General features: G+C 39.5%; 1 protein-coding gene across 2 annotated transcripts in view; it reads left to right on the top strand.

Annotated features, from left to right (window-relative positions):
* The first annotated feature begins 18340 nt into the window (after nucleotides 1-18340).
* The window catches only part of GPC3 (glypican 3), a 301135-nt gene continuing 298340 nt past the window's right edge, over nucleotides 18341-21135 (top strand). For both annotated transcript variants that reach the window (XM_075187254.1, XM_075187253.1), the window contains exon 1: nucleotides 18341-18725. In XM_075187254.1, coding sequence (XP_075043355.1) covers nucleotides 18578-18725 — 148 coding nt within the window. In that variant the 5' untranslated portion in view covers nucleotides 18341-18577. The remainder of the gene's footprint in view (nucleotides 18726-21135) is intronic.

The raw sequence follows: 21135 nt of genomic DNA, 5'->3' as shown, positions 1-21135 counted from the left end.
CACAGTCTAAATTCCCTAACGTACACACATACACACATATGTCAAGTTGTTAGCAGCCAATTAACCTAATAGTATGTTTTTGGAGTGTGGGAGGATACTGGAGCGCCCGGAGGAAGCCCACGCAATGGGGAGAACATACAAACTACACACAGATAATTGGACCCACCCTTAATTGTATGTTTAGTGTTGTAGCCTTACCACCATAAATATCACTTACCTAGATTTAGCCTATAAACTGACTAGGCAACTGTACTGAGGCATGAGGCACAATTATGTGTAGGAGACTTGAAGGGGCATATTCAATTGTTAGCGAGACGGGTGAAAATCGTTTTTTCCTGTTTGAGCGCGCGTTTTAAAAAAAACCCCGCTCAATTCAATTGTTATATTGCATCCACCCCCTCGCGCTCTATTATTGGTCCTAGCGAGTTTGAAATGAGGAGTGGTTAAGGCAGTCATTTTAGTATAAAAAAATTAATGCAAATTAATTCAATCAAGAATGGCCCCAGTACTGCACAAGCGAATGGGTCCCCACACTGCAATCAAGAATGGCCCCAGCACTGCACAAGAGAATGGGCCCCCACACTGCAATCAAGAAGGGCCCCAGTACTGCAAGCAACAATGCCCCCTCCCCCTGGACAGCAGATTAAAGATTTTACAAGGAGGTACATTTTTTGCCATTTACAAACATTTCTTGAACACTGGCCAAGCATGGACATTTGTAAGGTACAAATATTTGTGGCACAGTGGGCAAATCGGACATTTCTTCGAAGGTACAAATAATTTTTGGGACTTTGCATAAATGAGTGCGTGTAGGTAAAGCATCATAAAACTGAGGATTTCGTCAATGGTGAGTATTTTGTTTTGGTTTTTTTTCAATAAAAATCTATGGTGTACATGAGGGTGTTTACTGTATTTCTTGGGGTTTTATTATTTTTAATAAAGATTTGTGGTTGGAATGAGGGTGTTGTGCTTTTATTTAACATTTTACTTTGTGGAACTACAGATCACAGCCAGCCGTGGGTGTAAGAGCATGTTGGCACTTGTGGTTCTACACATGTTGGCACTTGTGGTTGTATTTTTGATGGAGAAGGTGCTCTGGCCACCAGAAAAAAAGCCTTCTTCAAGCAACGGAGGGTGAACACTGGAATAATAAACAGGGTCATTGAAAAAAGCAATATTAACAAAGCAAGCAGTTGGAACGAGACATGAGTTCTGGAGAGGACGAGTGATGAAAGATCAGGGAAAACATAACGGGACACAGGAGAGGCAAATATGGGAAGAGGTAATAGGATCAGTGGAGAATTTGTGAAGACAAAGTTGTCACAGGACTAAGGGGTGTCATGCGGGAGCAGGAAGACAGACATCAGGATAAATTCCTTTCCTTTATGTTCTATAAAGATTATATATATATATATATATATATATATATATATATATATAAACACCAAGGCCTAGATTTACTAAACTGCGGGTTTGAAAGCGTGGGGATGTTGCCTATAGCAACCAATCAGATTCTAGCTATAATTTTGTAGAATGTGCTAAATAAATGACAGCTAGAATTTGATTGGTTGCTATAGGCAACATCTCCACTTTTTCAAACCCGCAGTTTAGTAAATATACACCTAAGAGTGTTGATAGCAGCTGTTCATATCACTGAAAGTGTTTTTATTGAGTCGACAAAGGTTATTTAATAGGTTCTTTTTTTTTAATGTATTAAAAATGTGTTTTTTGTTTGTATTTTTCTATGAATAAGGAAGAGCAACACAATACATGTGCTCGAAGAAAAGTTGAGCATCAACGTCTCTCATAACAAACCGTTTTACTTTAATATTTTTAATTAATGTAATAATCAATTATATAATTATTATCAATTCTACAATGAAACTTTGCAGCCCTCAATCCTTGGTATATGCACAGTTTACATTTTTGAATATGAAAATTCCCAATACAACATATTAAAGTAATTTTATCGTTTTCCAATAAGCATTGTCTAAGCGATTTCTTGTGTTTCCAAAGCACAAACAATTTATTTAGCAGATGCAAATGTTTTAGCAATTCAATACATAAATTTAATACAGTTCAGCCGATACCAAAGATACATACATACCGCTGCACCTGCCTGTGCTAGCTGCGCTCCGCTGGTACCAGCTACAGTACTTCACTCCAGAATACTGTGGTCAGAGAATGACTGCCTCTGGTACCAGCAAAGCAGTATTATATACACTCAGTGTTACAGAGAATACAATGCAGATGATGAGGCTTGCTTCTATTGGTCCAGGCTTCAGGAAGGTCCAGTGTACTGCAGGTCATAGGCCAGTTGAAACCAAAATATCCAAAAGTGGGGGTCAGCTCTCCAGGGGATGCACTCCGATTTTCCTGCCAAGAATCTAGTTTAAACTAATCTATTCACATTATACAGGCAGTATCATTTTATACATTTATTCCCTAACACTGCTAACTAGAGTATGCAATGTGCGATCTCTTCGGTGAATGAAGCGGACAACTGCGGATGAATAGGGGATTAAAATGATACTAAACATGACATGTTTCCTGTAACCTGAAACTTAAGTATCACTAAAGTGTACATATAACCTTAATATATATATATAACTATAAACTAAATACCATCTGCTCATAAATCACTGTGGATTGGAACCATTATAAATATGAAATATATAAATAACTAAATGTGAGAGTGCGAGTGTATGCGTGCGTATTTTACCATGTGATCGCGCCGTGTTACGTGGCATACTGATCGCAATCACGCGGTAAAACAATGTTAACCAATATACTTTCGTTCATCCAATTATACGACTTCGACAAACACATGCATTACTGCTAACATGAAGGTATAAGGATAAACACTAAAGAATTACACACACACACATTCTCTTGTTCTCCATCCCGAAAAATGTGTCATAGGAAATTTATAAATGTAAATAAATGTGGATGCGGATGTAACGGCTAACAATTTACAATCAAAAATATGCACTACAATAGCCATAGCAAACGGCAAAACATATACTAGCGTACTCTTCTATAAGTGACACATTGGAGTACATCCACAGAAACATGGGGCTATACAAAGTCAGCACAGATACAGGCATGAATCTGGTTTGAAACTCATGACCCTGCTGTTGCCAGCTAATTTCTCTAACCAGTAAGGCATACTTCAGATTGAAACACCCATACAACACAGCACAGGAACTATTGGCAAAAAAGAGTGTTAATGACCATAATTAAATGAACAATTGCACACACCTTCTTAGTAACAGACATAAAGGATCGTATTTTGTTTTTTAAAAATTAAAATAAAGTTTATGCAAATGCATATCAGATTAATTCGCAATCAGAAATAAACACAAACATGTTTTAATCAGTATAAAAGGAAACAAAAGATTTCATAAACAGCAATGCATAGAACAGGCATCAGATATCGTCATCAGTGGGCCTACACACCTGCATATACTTGTCTCATTACAATCCATATAAAAGACTGCTTCATGCACACTTGAAGTTGGTTAGGACCCTATAGTGTGTTTTTCTGCTGTGGATTTGTATAATGTTTTTTTATTTGTATTGGGAATTATATTTTAGTTTACTCTTTTATAGACACTTTAAATGTTTGCGTTTGTAAGATATGTTATGTTACATAATAAGAGTGCATCTCAATTTTCATATGTAATGTGAATTTTATTGTGTGTGTTGTTTGTCTTATCAATTGTAACCCACTTTTTCCGGCAGCGGACCAGCAGCAGGAGGAGGAGGAGGAGAAGAAGGAGGTGGTGGTGGAGGCAGCAGGCCAGCAGCAGGAGGAGAAGGAGAAGGAGGTGGTGGTGGAGGCAGCAAGTCAGCAGCAGGAGGAGGAGGAGAAGGAGGTGGTGGTGGAGGCAGCGGGCCAGCAGCAGGAGGAGGAGGAGAAGGAGGTGGTGGTTGAGGCAGCGGGCCAGCAGCAGGAGGAGGAGGAGAAGGAGGTGGTGGAGGAGGCAGCGGGCCAGCAGGAGGAGGAGGAGAAGGAGGTGGTGGTGGAGGCAGCGGGCCAGCAGCAGGAGGAGAAGGAGAAGGAGGTGGTGGTGGAGGCAGCGGGCCAGCAGCAGGAGGAGGAGGAGAAGGAGGTGGTGGTGGAGGCAGCGGGCCAGCAGCAGGAGGAGGAGGAGAAGGAGGTGGTGGTGGAGGCAGTGGGCCAGCAGCAGGAGGAGGAGGAGAAGGAGGTGGGGTGGAGGCAGCGGGCCAGCAGCAGGAGGAGGAGGAGAAGGAGGTGGTGGTGGAGGCAGTGGGCCAACAGCAGGAGGAGGAGGAGGAGAAGGAGGTGGTGGAGGCAGTGGGCCAGCAGCAGGAGGAGGAGGAGAAGGAGGTGGTGGTTGAGGCAGCGGGCCAGCAGCAGGAGGAGGAGGAGAAGGAGGTGGTGGTGGAGGCAGCGGGCCAGCAGCAGCAGCAGAAGGGGGAGGAGGTGGAGGAGGAGGAGGAGGTGGTGGTGGTGAAGTCATTGGTTGAGGGCAAGTATTGACGTTAAACCCTTTACATCATTTTCACCCATTTATCCGCACATTGTAGTGGAACTAAATTCCTGATTTCACACATGGGCAATTAAACTATACATACTTATAAATGTCACAGGTTTCCATCATGATGGCCCTAATAAGTTGTTCTCACCAATAATCAATCCCCCCCTCCCCCTTCCCTGGACACTACAAATTCTGTAAACAAAAAGCCTTCACCCTCTGGCTTGAAATGTATTTATGTATTTTGCATCCCAGCACACATTGCTGTAACGTGAAAGTTAAGTTACAGTATACACGTGTCTGATAACTCCTGTTTCTTTTTTTTATATTTTTACACAGCTCAAGAAGCCAACCAGGCTGGGGGTGAATTTCCACCATCCAAAGATTAAATAATCCATGACATCTTAAAGTACTGCCGCAAAATGAAAAAATATGACAAATTGATGGAAAAAAAAATAGGTTTGTTGCAACAATATTTTTAGCTTTTTTAATTATTGAGTTTTTGATTTAAAATTGTAAGTAAAAAAAAAATAAAACTTAAAAATTGGCGTGTGTCTTTTGTAATTTAATTTCACGACATTTGTCAAGGTTAATTAGCCAATAATGTATGGACCTTTAGAACATACCTTAATATTTAGTTAATATTGTTCCCTTTGCACTACTTATTAATTTATTTCATAATTTATTTATTATGGTACCAGCAACTCTGAGGCACTATACAGAGAACACAGTCCCTGGGCCAATAGAGCTTACAGTCTAACAACACACATACACATCAAATGTCAAAGTAAACCCACACAAACATGGAAGAGAACATACAAAGTCCACACATAAAAGGGAAAGGTTTGGAATTGAACTCATGACCCCAATGCAGTAAGGCAGTAGTGTGAGCAACTAAACCATTGTGCTGCTCGACTGTGATCTGCATTGATGCTTTGTATATAACATAACACATACAAGCTGTAGATTGAGAAAAAACAAGGATTCAAGACAATGTGACATTTTAGTCCAAGAAAGAGCCCTAAAAATCAAACCACCTCCTCTGAGTCTTAGGCCATTCATATACATGCACATAATAATGTGAATGTGACCGGTGGGGCATCTGCCATTTTGAAAGTAAAACATTGTAATAAAATCAAAATGCACTTTAGCCTAACAAAGTTGCATTGGAGGGTGAGATACATCTAAAATAGGAGGACAGATTTCTCATTGTGGTAGAGCATGTAGTAGATCACATTTGAACGACAGAGTAAAAATCAAGCTGTTTGTGTGTTACCTAAAAACAAACCATTACTTTATCTAAATAGTATCCTAATTATACACCTTGCAAATTTGATAAGAAAAAAAAGCTGCAAGCTGCTAAGGTCATGTTTGGTATTTGAACTCATGACACCCATGTTGTGAGACCAAAGTGCTAACCAGTAAAGTACCTGTTCAGATTGTAACTGCCATATATTTTTGGGTAATAAGTAAGAGTACTATTATGTAGCTTATACATCTGTTGCACACATATTGCATTGTTATACTTCTCACTCTAGTCTCTAGAATGTATTAATATTTCCAATTGAGCGTTGCCTTAGTGGTTAGCCAATCCACCTTCCAACAATGGAGTCATGAGTTCGATTCCTGACTCATGACCCTTTATCTGTATGTACTTTATTATGGAAGAGTATGCTAAGCATCTTGGAACAAAAATTATATACATTTTTTGCATACACTACTGTATATTTTAATATGCATATTTATTTATGCTTGCAAATTAATATGAGATTAATCTGCATCCACCTTCTTAGTTGTAATCAAACTCTTTACATGATCTTTCAGGTAGGTGTTTAAAAAGGTGTGTCAATTTAGCTCATTTAAAACCAGTCAAAATGATTTCTCAAAGGTTCTATAAACATGTAAATGTAACAACTAATAATTGTGCTGCATAATACACTCCCGAGTGTGTCTTTACATTTGTAAACAAACTCTTAGCACCTCCCACATTTGCTGTTACGTAACGCACTTTCTTATCTTAAAATAAGAAACGTAAGTGAAGAAGATCAGGTTGCATCTGAAGGTGGGTGTGTTTCTCAACTTTCCGTTCCTTATTGAATTGCAAATTTCTTATCTACCCCGTTTCTGCTTAAAATACTCATCGCAACTTAAGATGAGGAAAGATAAGATCCGATCGCTAATGAGTCAGGCCCACGGAGACTAAACTGTTACATGTCATGCAGAACTATGTGGCGAGGGGCAGGGACTTAACTAGGGCTGTGCAACAGGGGCAACCACCCAGGGCGCAACGCTGAAGGGGGAATATTTTAGGAATATTTTAGGTTAATTTGGTTAAAATTGAGGGCTAGGGGGGCGGCATTTGTCTTTCTCGCACAGGGCGCTAGAATTCTAAGTTACGGCTCTGGCGAGGGGTTGGTCGGGTGGGGTAGAAGCATTTTGGGCCGCTAATGCATATAATTTATATGAAGAAACAACGTGCACCCATTGGGAACAGCAGTTACCCTCCAAAACAAATGGAGCGATTATACAAGAGAAACTATTTAAATTTTTGTGGACTCAGTTCTCTGCCACTGTATGTTTTATGAAGCAATCTAGCGGCCATCAAACTACTAATATCTTATATATGTAGAGGGATGGAGAGCGAGAAAAAAGAGTAAAGAGAGAAGGGGGAGGGGGAGTTAGTCCGCACACCCAAATTTGTCCAATGTATGAAAAGGTGCATTACCGCAGTGACTGACATAATATAGGAGAAGGCAGGAGCACACCTTAAGCACTAAAGGCATACTAATAACAATGAGAAACATTTGTGCATTATGTATATCATTCGATGGATGTAGCACCTCAGTAATGTGATGGTAGGATGAGTTATTAGCATTGTAAAACTCTTTGATCATTCTGACTCTGTGCTAACCCTTCAATGAATCACTTATCCCTAATGCAAAAGTACAATTTATATTGCCTCCCACAATACTTCTAAAAGGCAATCTTTTTATGGGGACAGAATTATTTTATGTAACAAAGTCTTTTATCGTAAGTTACCTTGACAAGGCAGTTTAGAAGAGCGCAGTATTTTTCTACATTTAATTGCATGTTATATATTAAAAACAAGTGTGTGTGTGAGCAAGTGATTCCCTCTAACAGTTCTATCCATCACGCTCTGCTTCTTTGTGGAAATAATCAAGTGAATACCTTCAGGCAGACATAAGATGCTGGGCCCATATGATAAACAAGGAGTGCGGAGACATGAATCACTGTGTATTTTACAGATGTATGTCTGTATAATACCAGCTACTTACATTTCTCAAGATCAGCTGTGTCCTTGCTTAAAGAGGAGCTTCCCACTTCATATATTCATTATCCAAAGAAAACCATCGACTTCCAGGCTGTACAAAAATAAGATGGCTTTGGTCTTGTGTGCACAGGGACGTTATAGCCTAGCACTGGTTATGGGAAATCAAAACATAAGTAATTAATTGAAATTAAAATGTTATGCCGCAAGTATGTAAAATAGAGGCATCTACCCTGTTGGCCAATAATGCAATTGTAAGTAAAACTATTTGTTTTTATAGTGTATATTATATTCACATAAATGTTTAAGTTGATTTGTGTAAAGTGGGGCACCTCTTTTAGTCACTGCTTTAGTAGTAATAGAGGCTGGACACCTACCTAGTCTTAGGGCTAGATTTACTAAACTGTGGGTTTGGAAAAGTGAAGATGTTGCCTATAGCAACCAATCAGATTCTAGCTTTCATTTATTTAGTGCATTCTACAAAATGACAGCTAGAATCTGATTGGTTGCTATAGGCAACATCTCCATTTTTTTTTTCAAACCTGCAGTTTAGTAAATATACCCCATAATGTCATGATACACCTTTTGTGCAGAATTGTGTTTGAAACACTACCTCTAGTGTATCTAGACAGACATGTCTGTCAGTTCATGGCAGCTCTCAATGAGCTCAAGAAGGAGTGATAGAGCAACATAGGATAAATGTATTTAGATTAAGTATCCAATTTAACCATCATCTTTTCAACATTTTAATTTTTCATTACATGGATCAAACCCAACCATTAGTTTTTGCTTTCTCTACCAGATTTTACTATATCACCTCTCCTCACAGGTGACTCTACCAGATTAGTCCATCTATGACCATGTAAACAGGCACTGTTGGTGAGATCTGAGGATAGGTTTGAAATCTTGTGGTATTAGAATTGATAAAATGGCACTCGTGGTCTTCAGTGGTGTAGTTTGTTATGAGGAGGCCATTTTAGTTGCCTCCTCTGGTTTTGAGGTAACTTATCGAAAAGAGTACGCCATATATATTTTATTTAAGTCATATTCCCTTAATTAATAATTGCTACCAGGCCCATTAAATGGATTTATATGCTGCCATCTACTGGTTATTTGTAGTACAACAACCGTTTCATAGATTGTGTTTGTGCAATCTAAGCTTATGTTTCTACCACAAGTCAGCAGAAACGGTAATAACACAAAATTCAAATCGCCTTATTATTGTTTCACTAGGTCCATTGTCTGAGTGAATAGTAGTCTATTATAATTAGGTCATCTTGACCAGGTAGTGAAAGTAAATCTATGTCCAGCTTGCTCCATGGCAGGGTCGGTCATTTGGATGTCATTAGAAGACCCCTTCTCTGGTCAACATCATCATCACCATTTATTTATATAGTGCCACTAATTCTGCAGCGCTGTACAGAGAGCTCGCTCACATCAATCCCTGCCCCATTGGAGCTTACAGTCTATATTTCCTAACACACACACACACAGACAGACTAGGGTCAATTTGATAGCAGCGAATTAACCTACCAGTATCTTTTTGGAGTGTGGGAGGAAACCGGAGCACCTGAAGGAAACCCATACAAACACAGGGAGGACATACAAACTCCACAGAGATAAGACCATGGTCAGGTATTGAACTCATGACCCCAGTGCTGTAAGGCAGAAGTGCTAACCACTTAGCCACCGTGTTGATCACACAAGTATTGAATGCATGTGCTAAAACCTTGTATGACTTCCCATAGCTCTGATTTCATTTATGGCCAGAATAACATACACCACTGGCAGAAGTTCGCCCCTGCCCCTAAATGTCTAGCATGTATTCTTGCTGACGTCTCACCCTATGGACCATGTCAATTATTCTATTCTGAAAACGAATTTAATCTCTGCAAGCCCTATTTTCTCTGATAGAAATCGCTGTGTCCTCTTTGTGATCTGGCCATCCAGCTAGAACAATTCTTTTAAGATCTGCAAAGCCTCATCTCGCTGAGTGTATTGTTTGCACACAAATGCCGGTCTGACGCCCTCAGATATTCTGCTTTATCTCCTCCTTAAAAGTCTCTTCTGCTTTGATGCGGAATATTTCATAATCATAAATAAACATTTCTCTGAAGAAGCGGCTGGAACACTTCTGGTATCACAGTGACCAGTTATCACAGGTGGAAGGTGACCACTTATAAAGGCCGACAGCGGTCATACAACCACATTCTCTGCAATGGCCAATAATGATCTTTTATCCAGGATCATTATTGGAGATCACAGCCATTCTAAGGCCACGTACTCTGTCTGGCCACTTTAAGGCTATTGGTCGGTGAGATAGGTCACAAAATATGGCACGCTCACTAGTACACATTATTCTGTTGACCTTTACAATAACATAGATAATAGTTTATATAACAACAGGATCTGATTAGTTATTTGTAAATGAGTGATTTAGGTCATTAGTGATTAGCTGCCTGCAGATGATTGCTGGAGTACTAAGTAAAAGCAATTTGCCCTGTAACAAATTTTCCATATAATGTATATTGAAAGGCAGTCTAGTAATGATGTTTGAAGGTGATGGTATAAGATTTTACTTCCTTATATGTATACATAATTCTTCCTCCATCCATAATATAGTGTGCAGCTTTTAGTAAACTGATTGCATGTTTAGTTTAGAAAAATGATTGCATGTTTTAATTCTCAGTTTCTGTTCTTATTTTGTATGAAAGACACTTGCACAGTATGAAAATTCTTGCAATGTATGTTGAAACTAGCACTTATACATTCTGCAATCTCTATCCAATGTTTTAATTGCTCTGTTGACATTACCCTTAGGAGCAGGAAATATTTAAAACAATATTTGCAGATCACCTTATTATCATTAAGAGAGTATTCATTTAATCAACAGATATGAGTGGGCATCTCCTTTTAAAAATACAAATATTGTTTAAATCCCTCACTTCTTACAGCACCGTGGCTAAGTGGTTAGCATTTCTGCCTTACAGCACTGGGGTCATGAGTTCAATTCCCTCCTATCTGTGAGGAGTTTGTATGTTCTCCCCGTGTTTGTGTGGGTTTCCTCCGGGTGCTCCGGTTTCTTCCCACACTCCAAAAACATACTGGTAGGTTAATTGGCTGCTATCAAAATTGTGTGTGTGTGTGTGTGTTAGGGAATTTAGACTGTAAGCTCCAATGGGGCAGGGACTGATGTGAGTGAGTTCTCTGTACAGCGCTGCGGAATTAGTGGCGCTATATAAACAAATGGTAATAATAATAATAACTTCTTCCTCTTTACTCCTTTCTCATTTTCCTTTTTAAAATAAAAAAGCACTGGTTGACAATCCTACAACTAGCCTCAATGTTTTGGTAATTTTTGTGATCTTACGATTGTTGTTATTTCTTCTGTATTCATAAGCTTTTTCTCACTGCATTTGGTCTGCTTGTATTTCAATTGTTTGACAATTGTATGACATTGTATAAAAATAAAATTGTTTAAAAAAATACACATTTTGTTGCAGCAAAAGCTTAAGTGAGTAGTTTCTACCTTCATTGTAAATCTAGTAATGGGACATTTATTATCGTTTACACTATACAAATGTATATAGAAGCTTGTATAAGGGACAAGAAGGATACAATTTCACTTGTCGCCTCAGGCAGCAGTATGAGAATGAGCGATATTAGTGGATCCCTTAAGTGATTGGTCACAGAAGTTGTCAGAGCCGCTCCTCCCCCAATGATCTGGAAGCTACCGACTACTTCTGAACTCACTTGAACAACTCCCTGATTGCCAGTGCTCGATCAATGCAGCTGGAAGACCTCAGTGCTAGACAATTATGAAATAAATTCAGAACACAGTTACCAAGCTGACATTATTAATTAGTGGGGCAAAGGATAACGTCACCCAAAACTAACAACTTCATTCTGAGTGAGAGTTGATGAATTAAAATGCAAACAGGCAGATTCTGCTGCTCACCCCAACGGATCACAATCACTTGCTTCAACCATGCAGAGTTGGAATAATAGACCGCAGTGATGTGGGACCGTTAATGCGAGTGGGGGACCCTGCTGGATGTAGCGAATGGTGTGAAGATACTAAGTAAAATTAAGTTTATTTTTTATTTTGGGATGAGTGTCAGGATCGTCCCATTGTGGCCGGCTTCAGGGACCTAGCTAAAGACTTAATGGACTTCTAGACAGACACTCCTGTCAGTCTTTGAACAAATAACACTCATGATAACTGCTGAACATTCTCCCAGATCGCTCAGAAATGTGATAGGGTTGAGAATCATTATTTACTAAGCAGATAACTGCCATGACTTTTTTTTTCTCCAGTATAAATAGAAAGTCTGCTGCCCCCCCTTCCCCAGTACTCAATGTGAATTATAAAAGCAGAAACCAGATTGTCTAGAGAGATATCTACAAAGAGCAACGAGTCCTGTAAATTAGAAGCCACAACAGACATGAAAGGAGCCAAACACATGGTGTCTAGGGGACATAAAAGAAGAGGAGCTGTAATGAAACAAGTATGTGCTGGTGAAATAACTATACACAGGCACAGAGCAGGCGGTGACAAACCCTCTCAGTACAATGTCTTGTTTGTGCTAGTAATAAGCAACCAGGACCCAGAGGAAAGGACAAAATTCACTATGTCTTCATAAACTGTTCTTTAATGGTTTTGCATAGGACAAGGAGCCACTACATCTGGCTTGGGTATTTTCTTCCATATATGAAATGTCAAACATGTAACGTAAGATGATGCATAATCTGAATATATATTGTGCCTTGGAGCAGTAGCAAAGTTCAAAAGTGTTTAATTAACCTTGTCAATCTCCAGAGGTGTTTCTGTGTTGAAAGGTTGGGTGAAGGTCTTTGGATACAATTTTAAATACCTTCCTAACCCAAATCCACCGCATGTGCACAGACAGCAGAGTTGTGACATTAATATGGAATCATTTCCGTGGAGAAACATCGCCCATCACCTACACAGAGTCAGATTCCTTTACAAGCGCACAACAAAATGCCTTGGTTCTGTACAATCAGGTTCATACCAACTCTCCGCTGGGGGGGGGGGGGGGGGGGGATTCCCTCACACACGAGAAGTGGGCCATATGTTTATGTAGCAGCCAGAGGTGGTCACATGATCATACATCAGCTACATAATACACCAATCAGTAGAATGTCCATATGTTTTAATATCAGTCGGCAAATTATATATTAGTGTGCCATCTCCCCTCCCAGGACCCTCTTCTGCATACAACAAAAGTGTGCCACAGTGGTGGCATGCTCAGGAATGGCTGACTGGGAGGAACTGCAGTATAGCTGAGGATGTTCAGAACAATCAGTGACACTGTCTGATTTTTCTGCAGTGCAGGAGTGCTTAGATGCAGATGTGATGTTACTCTTTCAATGGGAGGATGAGTTGGATCTGAACTCCTCTAGATCAGTGTTTCTCAAACCCAGTTCTGAGGTCCCCTAACAGTGCATGTTTTCCAGATGGCCAGGGAAATAATTATACCACCTGTGGATCTGTTACAATGTATCAGTCAGTAATGAATACACCTGTGCTAAAGCAAGGAGATATGGAAAACATGCACTGTTAGGGGTCCTGAGGACCAAGTTTAAGAAACGCTGCTCTAGAACACTGGACCCCTGGTGGTTGCCCCTCCGCCCCTGAGATATTGCTTTTGTCAGTCAGTATATTTTATTACATTTGGTATCAGAATTAAAAAGCTTTGGACAGACTCTAATAACTTAATTAGTATTGTGTTAAATCGCTGTATTATTCTTGACTCCTACAAGACTGGATTGGAAGCACATATTAAATAAACGACAGGGTTAAACTTGTTGTTTGGTACACAAACACATTGCACATAGTTAGATAAATAATCACCTCTCTCTCCAGGAAGTTATTAACATGGGGAATAAATTGCAGGCTTGGCAAATCACTGTCTCACATCACCTTACTCCCGCCACAACCATTAATTCAATTTAGGCAAACAGTGCTTATGTTCACAGAGAAATATAGCGTTCTTGACAATTATTTTACTACAGCTCTGCCTAAAAGTGAATGTGATGACACATCTTTATATTCTATAATGGTTTTTTTTGTTATTATTGTAACTAAATTTGCTGTAGTTAATTCATTTTACATTTTATATATTTAAAGTAGTTATCAAACTTTTCAGCATGGTGAATGGTAAGCTCAAGGATGTCCTCACAAGATCAATCATCCCTACTTTAAACTAACATTGTAATAATCTTTATATTATAGAAAATGAATGGTTATTCATAGACACACTGCCATTTTCCATCCATACATAGGGAAACTGAGGGGGTTTTCTAGTGCCTGGAAACCCCCCTCCAAGCCTGGGGCACTGTATAATTTAGGTGGCTGGACCCTGCTCCCGCTTCACACAGCTCTGCTTGAAAAGGGAGAGCTGCGTGCACCTAACAGTAGTGCATGCAGCATTGCCCATGTATATTATGGGGATAGGAGTTGAAGAGCAGACAAGCACTGTCTAAAATTATAGCCACGCCCCCATGCATGCTGGGCACGCCCACTGGCGGCGTGGTGTGGAAACCCCCCTCTACAAATCCTGCGTTTCCCCTGCCATAGTTCATCATATGTATATACTGTGTCCATTGATCCTTATGTGTCTGTTTATGACCCATTGTATTTTTTTTTTGTTACTTATCATTTCTTGCTAATTCATCACATTGATTAGAAATGATTTAAGGTGTCAATTTTTAACATTGTTCAGCCGGAACATCTGCTCCGATAAGGGCCCGTCCCAGAGAATAGCTTATAGTAAAATTCACTACGTAGAACTGGCGATAGGGGAAGCACAAAGCCCGCCAGGGAGGAAACTGAAGAGCCTCCCCTGCAATGCTCTCCCCATCGACTACAAAGACTAACGTTAGCTGTCTGGGTCAAGCCCCAAATTTCAGCGCTTGATAAATAGGACATAATCGCAGTCCACATAAGACAGCTATGGGGACTGGATTTGCGGATGATTATCACATCATCATCACCATTTATTTATATAGCGCCACTAATTCCGCAGGGCTGTACAAAGAACTCATTCACATCAGTCCCTGCCCCATTGGAGCTTACAGTCTAAATTCCCTAACACACAGAGAGAGAGAGAGAGAAAGAGAGAGAGAGAGGGTCAATTTGATAGCAGCCAATTAACCTACCAGTATGTTTTCGGAGTGTGGGAGGAAACCGGAGCACCCGGAGGAAACCCACGCAAACTCCTCACAGATGAGGTCATGGTCGGGAATTGAACTCATGACCCCAGCGCTGTAAGGCAGAAGTGCTAACCACTACACCACTGTGCTGGGACCGCAGCAGATATCATAGATAATCATTAAAAGCCTTGTTACTAATAAATGCAGTACAGTATATGCAGTTAGTATAGTTAATTTATTCAATGGTTGATAAATAGACCCCTTACTCTCAGTTTATTTAGTGCTGCGTTCTCATTGCACATCCCAGTTCGGACGCACTTGTGTGGAAGACCTAGATCTTACGTGCAGTGTCTGTAAAATGACCCCATCTTACAGTAAAAATGAAATAATCACAATAGCTAAATATAATGTATGGACGTGAGGAAGAGGTTGAAATATTTGTGAATAATGTTTATGACTTCGTATGTGTAATGGGAGAAAGTCAGTGTCACATAGAATAACATTCATTTCCATGCACTTAACCTCTGCTAACATACTGGTTTTGTGGAAACACGATATTCAGCCAACATTTTAAGATTGTGTTCCTTTTAACCTCTTGTTACAACCATAACTCTACAGTAACCTTGACAAATGTTAATGATAAGAGAAGCTTACTTTATTGATTCACTTCTGCTATTTAGAACCAGTAGTATATATACTTATCCTTCGAAAATCTTCAATTATTAAAGCATTTAAATATATATTTATTAAGATTTCATTGAGCTAAGTAATTAGGTTAGTGGAGTATCAGTGATGTTACCTTATTTAAGCCATCTATTAATAAATACATATATTTTGCAGAACATTTCACACTACTTCATACATTATATCTAGGTTATTTATGAGTGTAAACATATAGATGTACAGTAACTAATAGCAAGCAACCAGACACTTGACTTCTTTGTCTTACTTGCACTGTATTGATAACGGTAGTGTCTGCCTTGTTGATGTGATTAATGTACATTTGCACTTAGTAAATACTGTCTAATTTCCACCTGAAAATCTAGTTCTTCTGAAAATATGTATTTTTACAGAAGCTTTCTCTGTTGCAGACCTGTCCTCCATGATACCTCCTGATGGTAACGCTGCAATCGGCTGTTCTCTGTGTGACATGCCCTGCAGCCAAGGTCTCCCCTGTCAGTATAGTCTATCCCCCAATTTCTGCACCTCAGGCATGAATAACAGATTTGATTAGTCTGGTACCCTAGACAGAAAATGAGACCTATGTTAAAGTGTTTTTAAGGTTTATTCATATAAATGATTTAGCATTGTGACTTATTCTGCTTAATTATGTGCATTTTACAACTAACAGAAAGTGAGAGCATTGATTTCTGATGGAATAACCATATGAGAACATACCACTGATTTTGGTTCCTGTTGAGGTAAGCAATATGTAATCTTCCACTCATTTATAAATGCCAATATACAACAATGGTATAAAAGGGACTATACATCCTGGTTTGTAAAGAGATACAGTACTAAATGCAAACTGCTAAATAGGGTTCATCGAAATGAGTGTTCCATTAAGACTTCATTAACATTTGCATTGTTTTCCGCAATTCACCCTTTTCAGCATTTTTGTCTGTGATGATTTTTTTCGCTGCTGCCCCTGTGAAAATTAAAAATACAAATCTGTTCTCCTGGTGAGGAACGCCTACCAAGTACCAACCCAGGTGTACATTGTTTTAATGTACTAAAGGTAAAGTGGCCTAAGCAGGGGCTGGCAAAGTTTAGCCAGATGGCAGAACTTGGCTCAGCAGCCTATTAGGAACAAGGGGACAAAAAATGCAGGTATCCCAGTGACCCAGCCCAAGGTAGCCCACTAAGGGACCAAGTGCCCCCTCCTGTTCCCCAATCCAGCCAGCACCTGGGCCTGAGTAAAGGTTTCAATGAACAGTTATTAATACACATTTTATTTTGTACATAAAACAGCTATATAAATGTGCCCCTCCCTCTCTGAGTCATAAATGCCTCAGGTATTATTTAAATTACCTGTTTGTGATGGCAGAATATCCTAAGATACTGATTGGCTGAGGCAGAGTTGTCCATAATTGCGTCCCAAAGCGCAGGCGCACCTTAGACTCACTAAAAAAGCTGCAATTGCTGCAAGTATGGAAGGATACGTGCAGGTCGGCACCAGTAACATGTGCGCTTGAATTACGTCAGTCATATATCCCATACACTAATGCCCACATTTATAAATAATTGTTTTGTTTGAAAAATATGGATTCGCTATAAGATTTCAAAAACGTCTCTAATACAAGAGGAACCACTCCTCGTTTGGCTTATGTAAAAAAAAAATGTGCATAAATAAAAGAATAGTATATGCACATACAATGGAGAAAACACCTATGAGCATCAGAGAAGCAATCACCAACAGCCAATCAAAAGAGGTTCGCTATTGCTGGTCACCATCATTGTCATCTGCTATTTGCACCCACTCTTGACCTCCGGCAGATAAGACAGCTTGGACAGTCATATAGGCATCTGTGTCTTCCATCCCCATCCCCCCTCTCCAGTCACAAGCAGGAGTAAGCGCCAGAATCATGAAAATCTGCATAGACCCTTATGTACGTGCCAACAGTTCTGGGCATGTTCAGAGCGATTTCAGGCAAGACACACCATGCAGACTGGGCTAGAACTCACCCTGCGTCAGCCCCTGAACATGTGACCATTCACAGCCAATGTACTGAACACTGACAGTTAAATTAGATCGCCGGATTGTTCTAAATAAAATGACACAGCTGAAGTGGCTACATGTTGTTTACTCAGCTATGTGTTGTGTATGTAACAGGTATGGTTAAAAAATACACATAAAAGCAAGCTTAAAATCATCTAAGCATATAAAAAGCAACCAAATATTTATGAAATAAATAGGGGTTATTCACATATAAGAGTCACAGACAACATATTGCAGGACTATCTAAAAACTGAAAATGACAAAAATCTAGGTAGAGAGGAGAAAAAAACAGAACATTTGATACAATTGGAAATTCAAAAAGTGTGATGTAAACAGGGTGTGCTTTATATATAGAATTTTTCTGGAAAAACTGTGCACATGAAGCGTCTCTCAATAAAGACCTGCTGAATATGTTTCACCATTACCGGAATCACGTTCAAACTGTTCTCCTTGTGGAGCTGTAAAATTTAACGATGGAAAAAAGAACTTAAGTTTTAACGAGCGAGAGAATATGGTCACGTATTGCAGGATCCCAAACAGTTCAATTGTGTTATTTCACATCTAACCAGTAGATGGCGCATGTACTGTACGGTACAAGGCAAGCTCCGTACTTAATACCCAAAAGAGGACCATCCCACAGCCGGAGCTCATTTCACCTAGGACAAGAGAGGAGCAGTGCTATAGACTCCTCTTCTCCTCACGCTGGTAGGGACCTGCTGCCTGTGAACTCCCAGTCTACTGCATACAGGTATCCCATGTTGGCAAGACCCCTCTCCCTGCTGCCTGCACACCGGGCTATCTCCTGCACCTGTTATACCAGCCAGGTGCTCTGGCATGCGTTGACCTGTAAGCAGGATCTAAGTGGGCACAGCGCAGTCTGAGACTGGACACATGGCAGGCTTGGAGTTTTGTATGGCTGTGTTCATGGCATGGGTGGCTGTGGCAACCGCTAAGGGGCAGCTTAACTGCAAGGATGTGCGTGCCAGTTTCCATGCCCTGCAGCCTGGAGTGAGATGGGTCCCGGAATCACCTGTATCAGGTAAACTGTTAAATCATCCCTTGACTCTAGTGCACTCTTGACTATAGCTCTTCCGTCTTGATTAAATGTATATTGCAATTGAAACCATGTTTAGGCAACCTGTGGCTCTTCAGCTGTGGGGAAATATCAGAGGTTTGCAGGGCATGCTGGGGCTTGTAGTTCTACAACACTGCAACATTGTAAAAATCAATTGTTAAAGTTTCTGTAAATGTACTTTTTTTGGGTTCTTCCCCAGCAAAATTTATTTATTCCCCTCCCCTCCCCAAAGACATTGACTAACAAAACATTTTTATGAGGCAATAAAGAGAGGCAGTAAAATTATGTTTAATATATTCAATTTTACCCACAGTATTTATAGTACCATAATCATAAGCCTCAAATAAATAACAAACTAGTAGCAAAAACTGACATTGCACAGTCCTGATCTATATGTTTAATTAATAAGAGAGGGCAAAGCATTATTATTACCCTAAACAAATTATGGTATTAGGTGTTTTTAAGTCTGTACTACATAACAGAGAATGATGCTCATTGAATCTATGTGTAATGTTCTTTGAGTATGGACAACCTGCTCATGGCCAAGTATATTGTTATAATGTTTCCCTAAGTAACAGAATGAAACACACTATATCGCTGCAAAGCAGACTGTAAGCTCTTTGGGTTCTTATTCTTACATTAGGCTGTTTGTCAAATCTTTCAGAACATTCTGTTACTGTTTTTCTGTTACAACTTACTAAGCTATTGGACATATAAAATGAAAGTTATACATCAAATGGGCTTCTATCAGAATACTAGCCAGGTAGAGGAGATACTGTGTATGCACCTTACAACAGGGGTGGCTGACTGTCGCTTCTGTATGGTGTAAAGCACTTAATGATGGGAGATTTTTCACCACTTTATGACCAGACCAAATTTTACTTTTTGGGATATTTCACTTTAAATAAATAGCAATGACATTTGCATTTTTTTCGAGTCTAAGCAAATGTTATATTGTTTTTTTGTGAGACTAATGGAGATTATTTTTTGGTAGCCTATTGTAAAAATCCTAGAAGCCAGTTATGGTAATAGTGCAAAAGTAGGAAAAATACAGTTTTTCATGATTTAGTGTAATTAGTGCAGCCTAAGACATCTACCCCACAATTTAATCAGCTATTTCTCTTCAGTACAGCAATTACATATATGTTATTTTTTTCATAGTCTGGATAACTATAGGCCCTAGGAACAAAGCTACTCATTATAGTTTGTGTACATTTGTTTTCCCTTGTTAATATGCCACATCTGCGTGGGAATAGAGGAAAGGTGAACAGACAAAAATCGAGGGTTTGCAGCATTTTTTGGTTTAGGGGTTTGTGTGACATTTCTGTGTGAGCGTGACAACCATGCAAAATGTGTCACTTTGGATTATTTGATGGACACGGCTGAGTTGGGTTGGCAGGAGGTTTTCGTTTCAACACATTTATTTTTTTATATTTTAAAATTTGATTCTTTTAAATGCCACTTTTTTGTTTCTTTTACTGGGAGGATAACACATAGATGCAGGTGGGGATTGATCCGTGTCCTTCCTGCCCCTCAGCAATGTTAGATCACTTCTAGTAGGCATGCCAGCTAGTATTAAATCACTATTAATAGTTATCTATTGCTACTGTCCTAATAGGGACAGACCCTGAAGTAGGGAATCCCACTGACATCATTGTGATGTCATGGAGTTTCCATGGCAACACTATGTGAAGGACAGTGTTGGTTTAGAACACTGTGTTTGTAAGAACTGGGTGCCGGGAAGCCAAATCGAATGGCTCCTGGGACTAGTGATGGAACCAGTGGAAGGGCGATTCTGACTGGCTGCTTATTTGAGTCCTGCAGGATACAATAGTTTCTGCCAGCACATAGACTATTACCTGTTGGAAAGCATTTTACATTTTTAGGTCTGTTACATTTTTCATAGATGTCAACTTTCTCTAACAGTATCCAGTAATAACACCAGACTTTTATGTTTATGCTATTTTGTCATGAGTAAGATCACTGTTCTTATTTTTAAGACAACAAATGAAATATATCAAGCTGGCACCATGTGCTCTGAATGATGAAACGGCAAATCTTCATAGAAATACCCCGCAAACATGTAATTTCTACGGTTACGTAGTTGCCAACTGTCCCTTATTTCCAGAGACCTTCCCAGGTTTTCGTCATTTGTCCCTGGCAATATCCCGATTTTTAGTACTTACCAACTGCACAATAAAATTTCTTTTTTTTTTCCTGCACGTTGGATGTAATCCTAACAATCTAAGCTTTAAGTTATGTATTAAAGTTTAAAGGCAAACAAAATAGTAAAATTAAATTGAGGGTTGTAGCGCTCTAAGTTCTATTGAGACAATATTGCGCATAATGTGCGTGATGGCTACAAAGTGTTACT

The sequence above is a fragment of the Mixophyes fleayi genome, chromosome 9, assembly GCF_038048845.1.
Source record: "Mixophyes fleayi isolate aMixFle1 chromosome 9, aMixFle1.hap1, whole genome shotgun sequence".
NCBI lineage: Eukaryota > Metazoa > Chordata > Amphibia > Anura > Limnodynastidae > Mixophyes > Mixophyes fleayi.
Note: the sequence above shows the minus strand (reverse complement) of the source record. Positions and strands in the feature narration are given on the sequence as shown.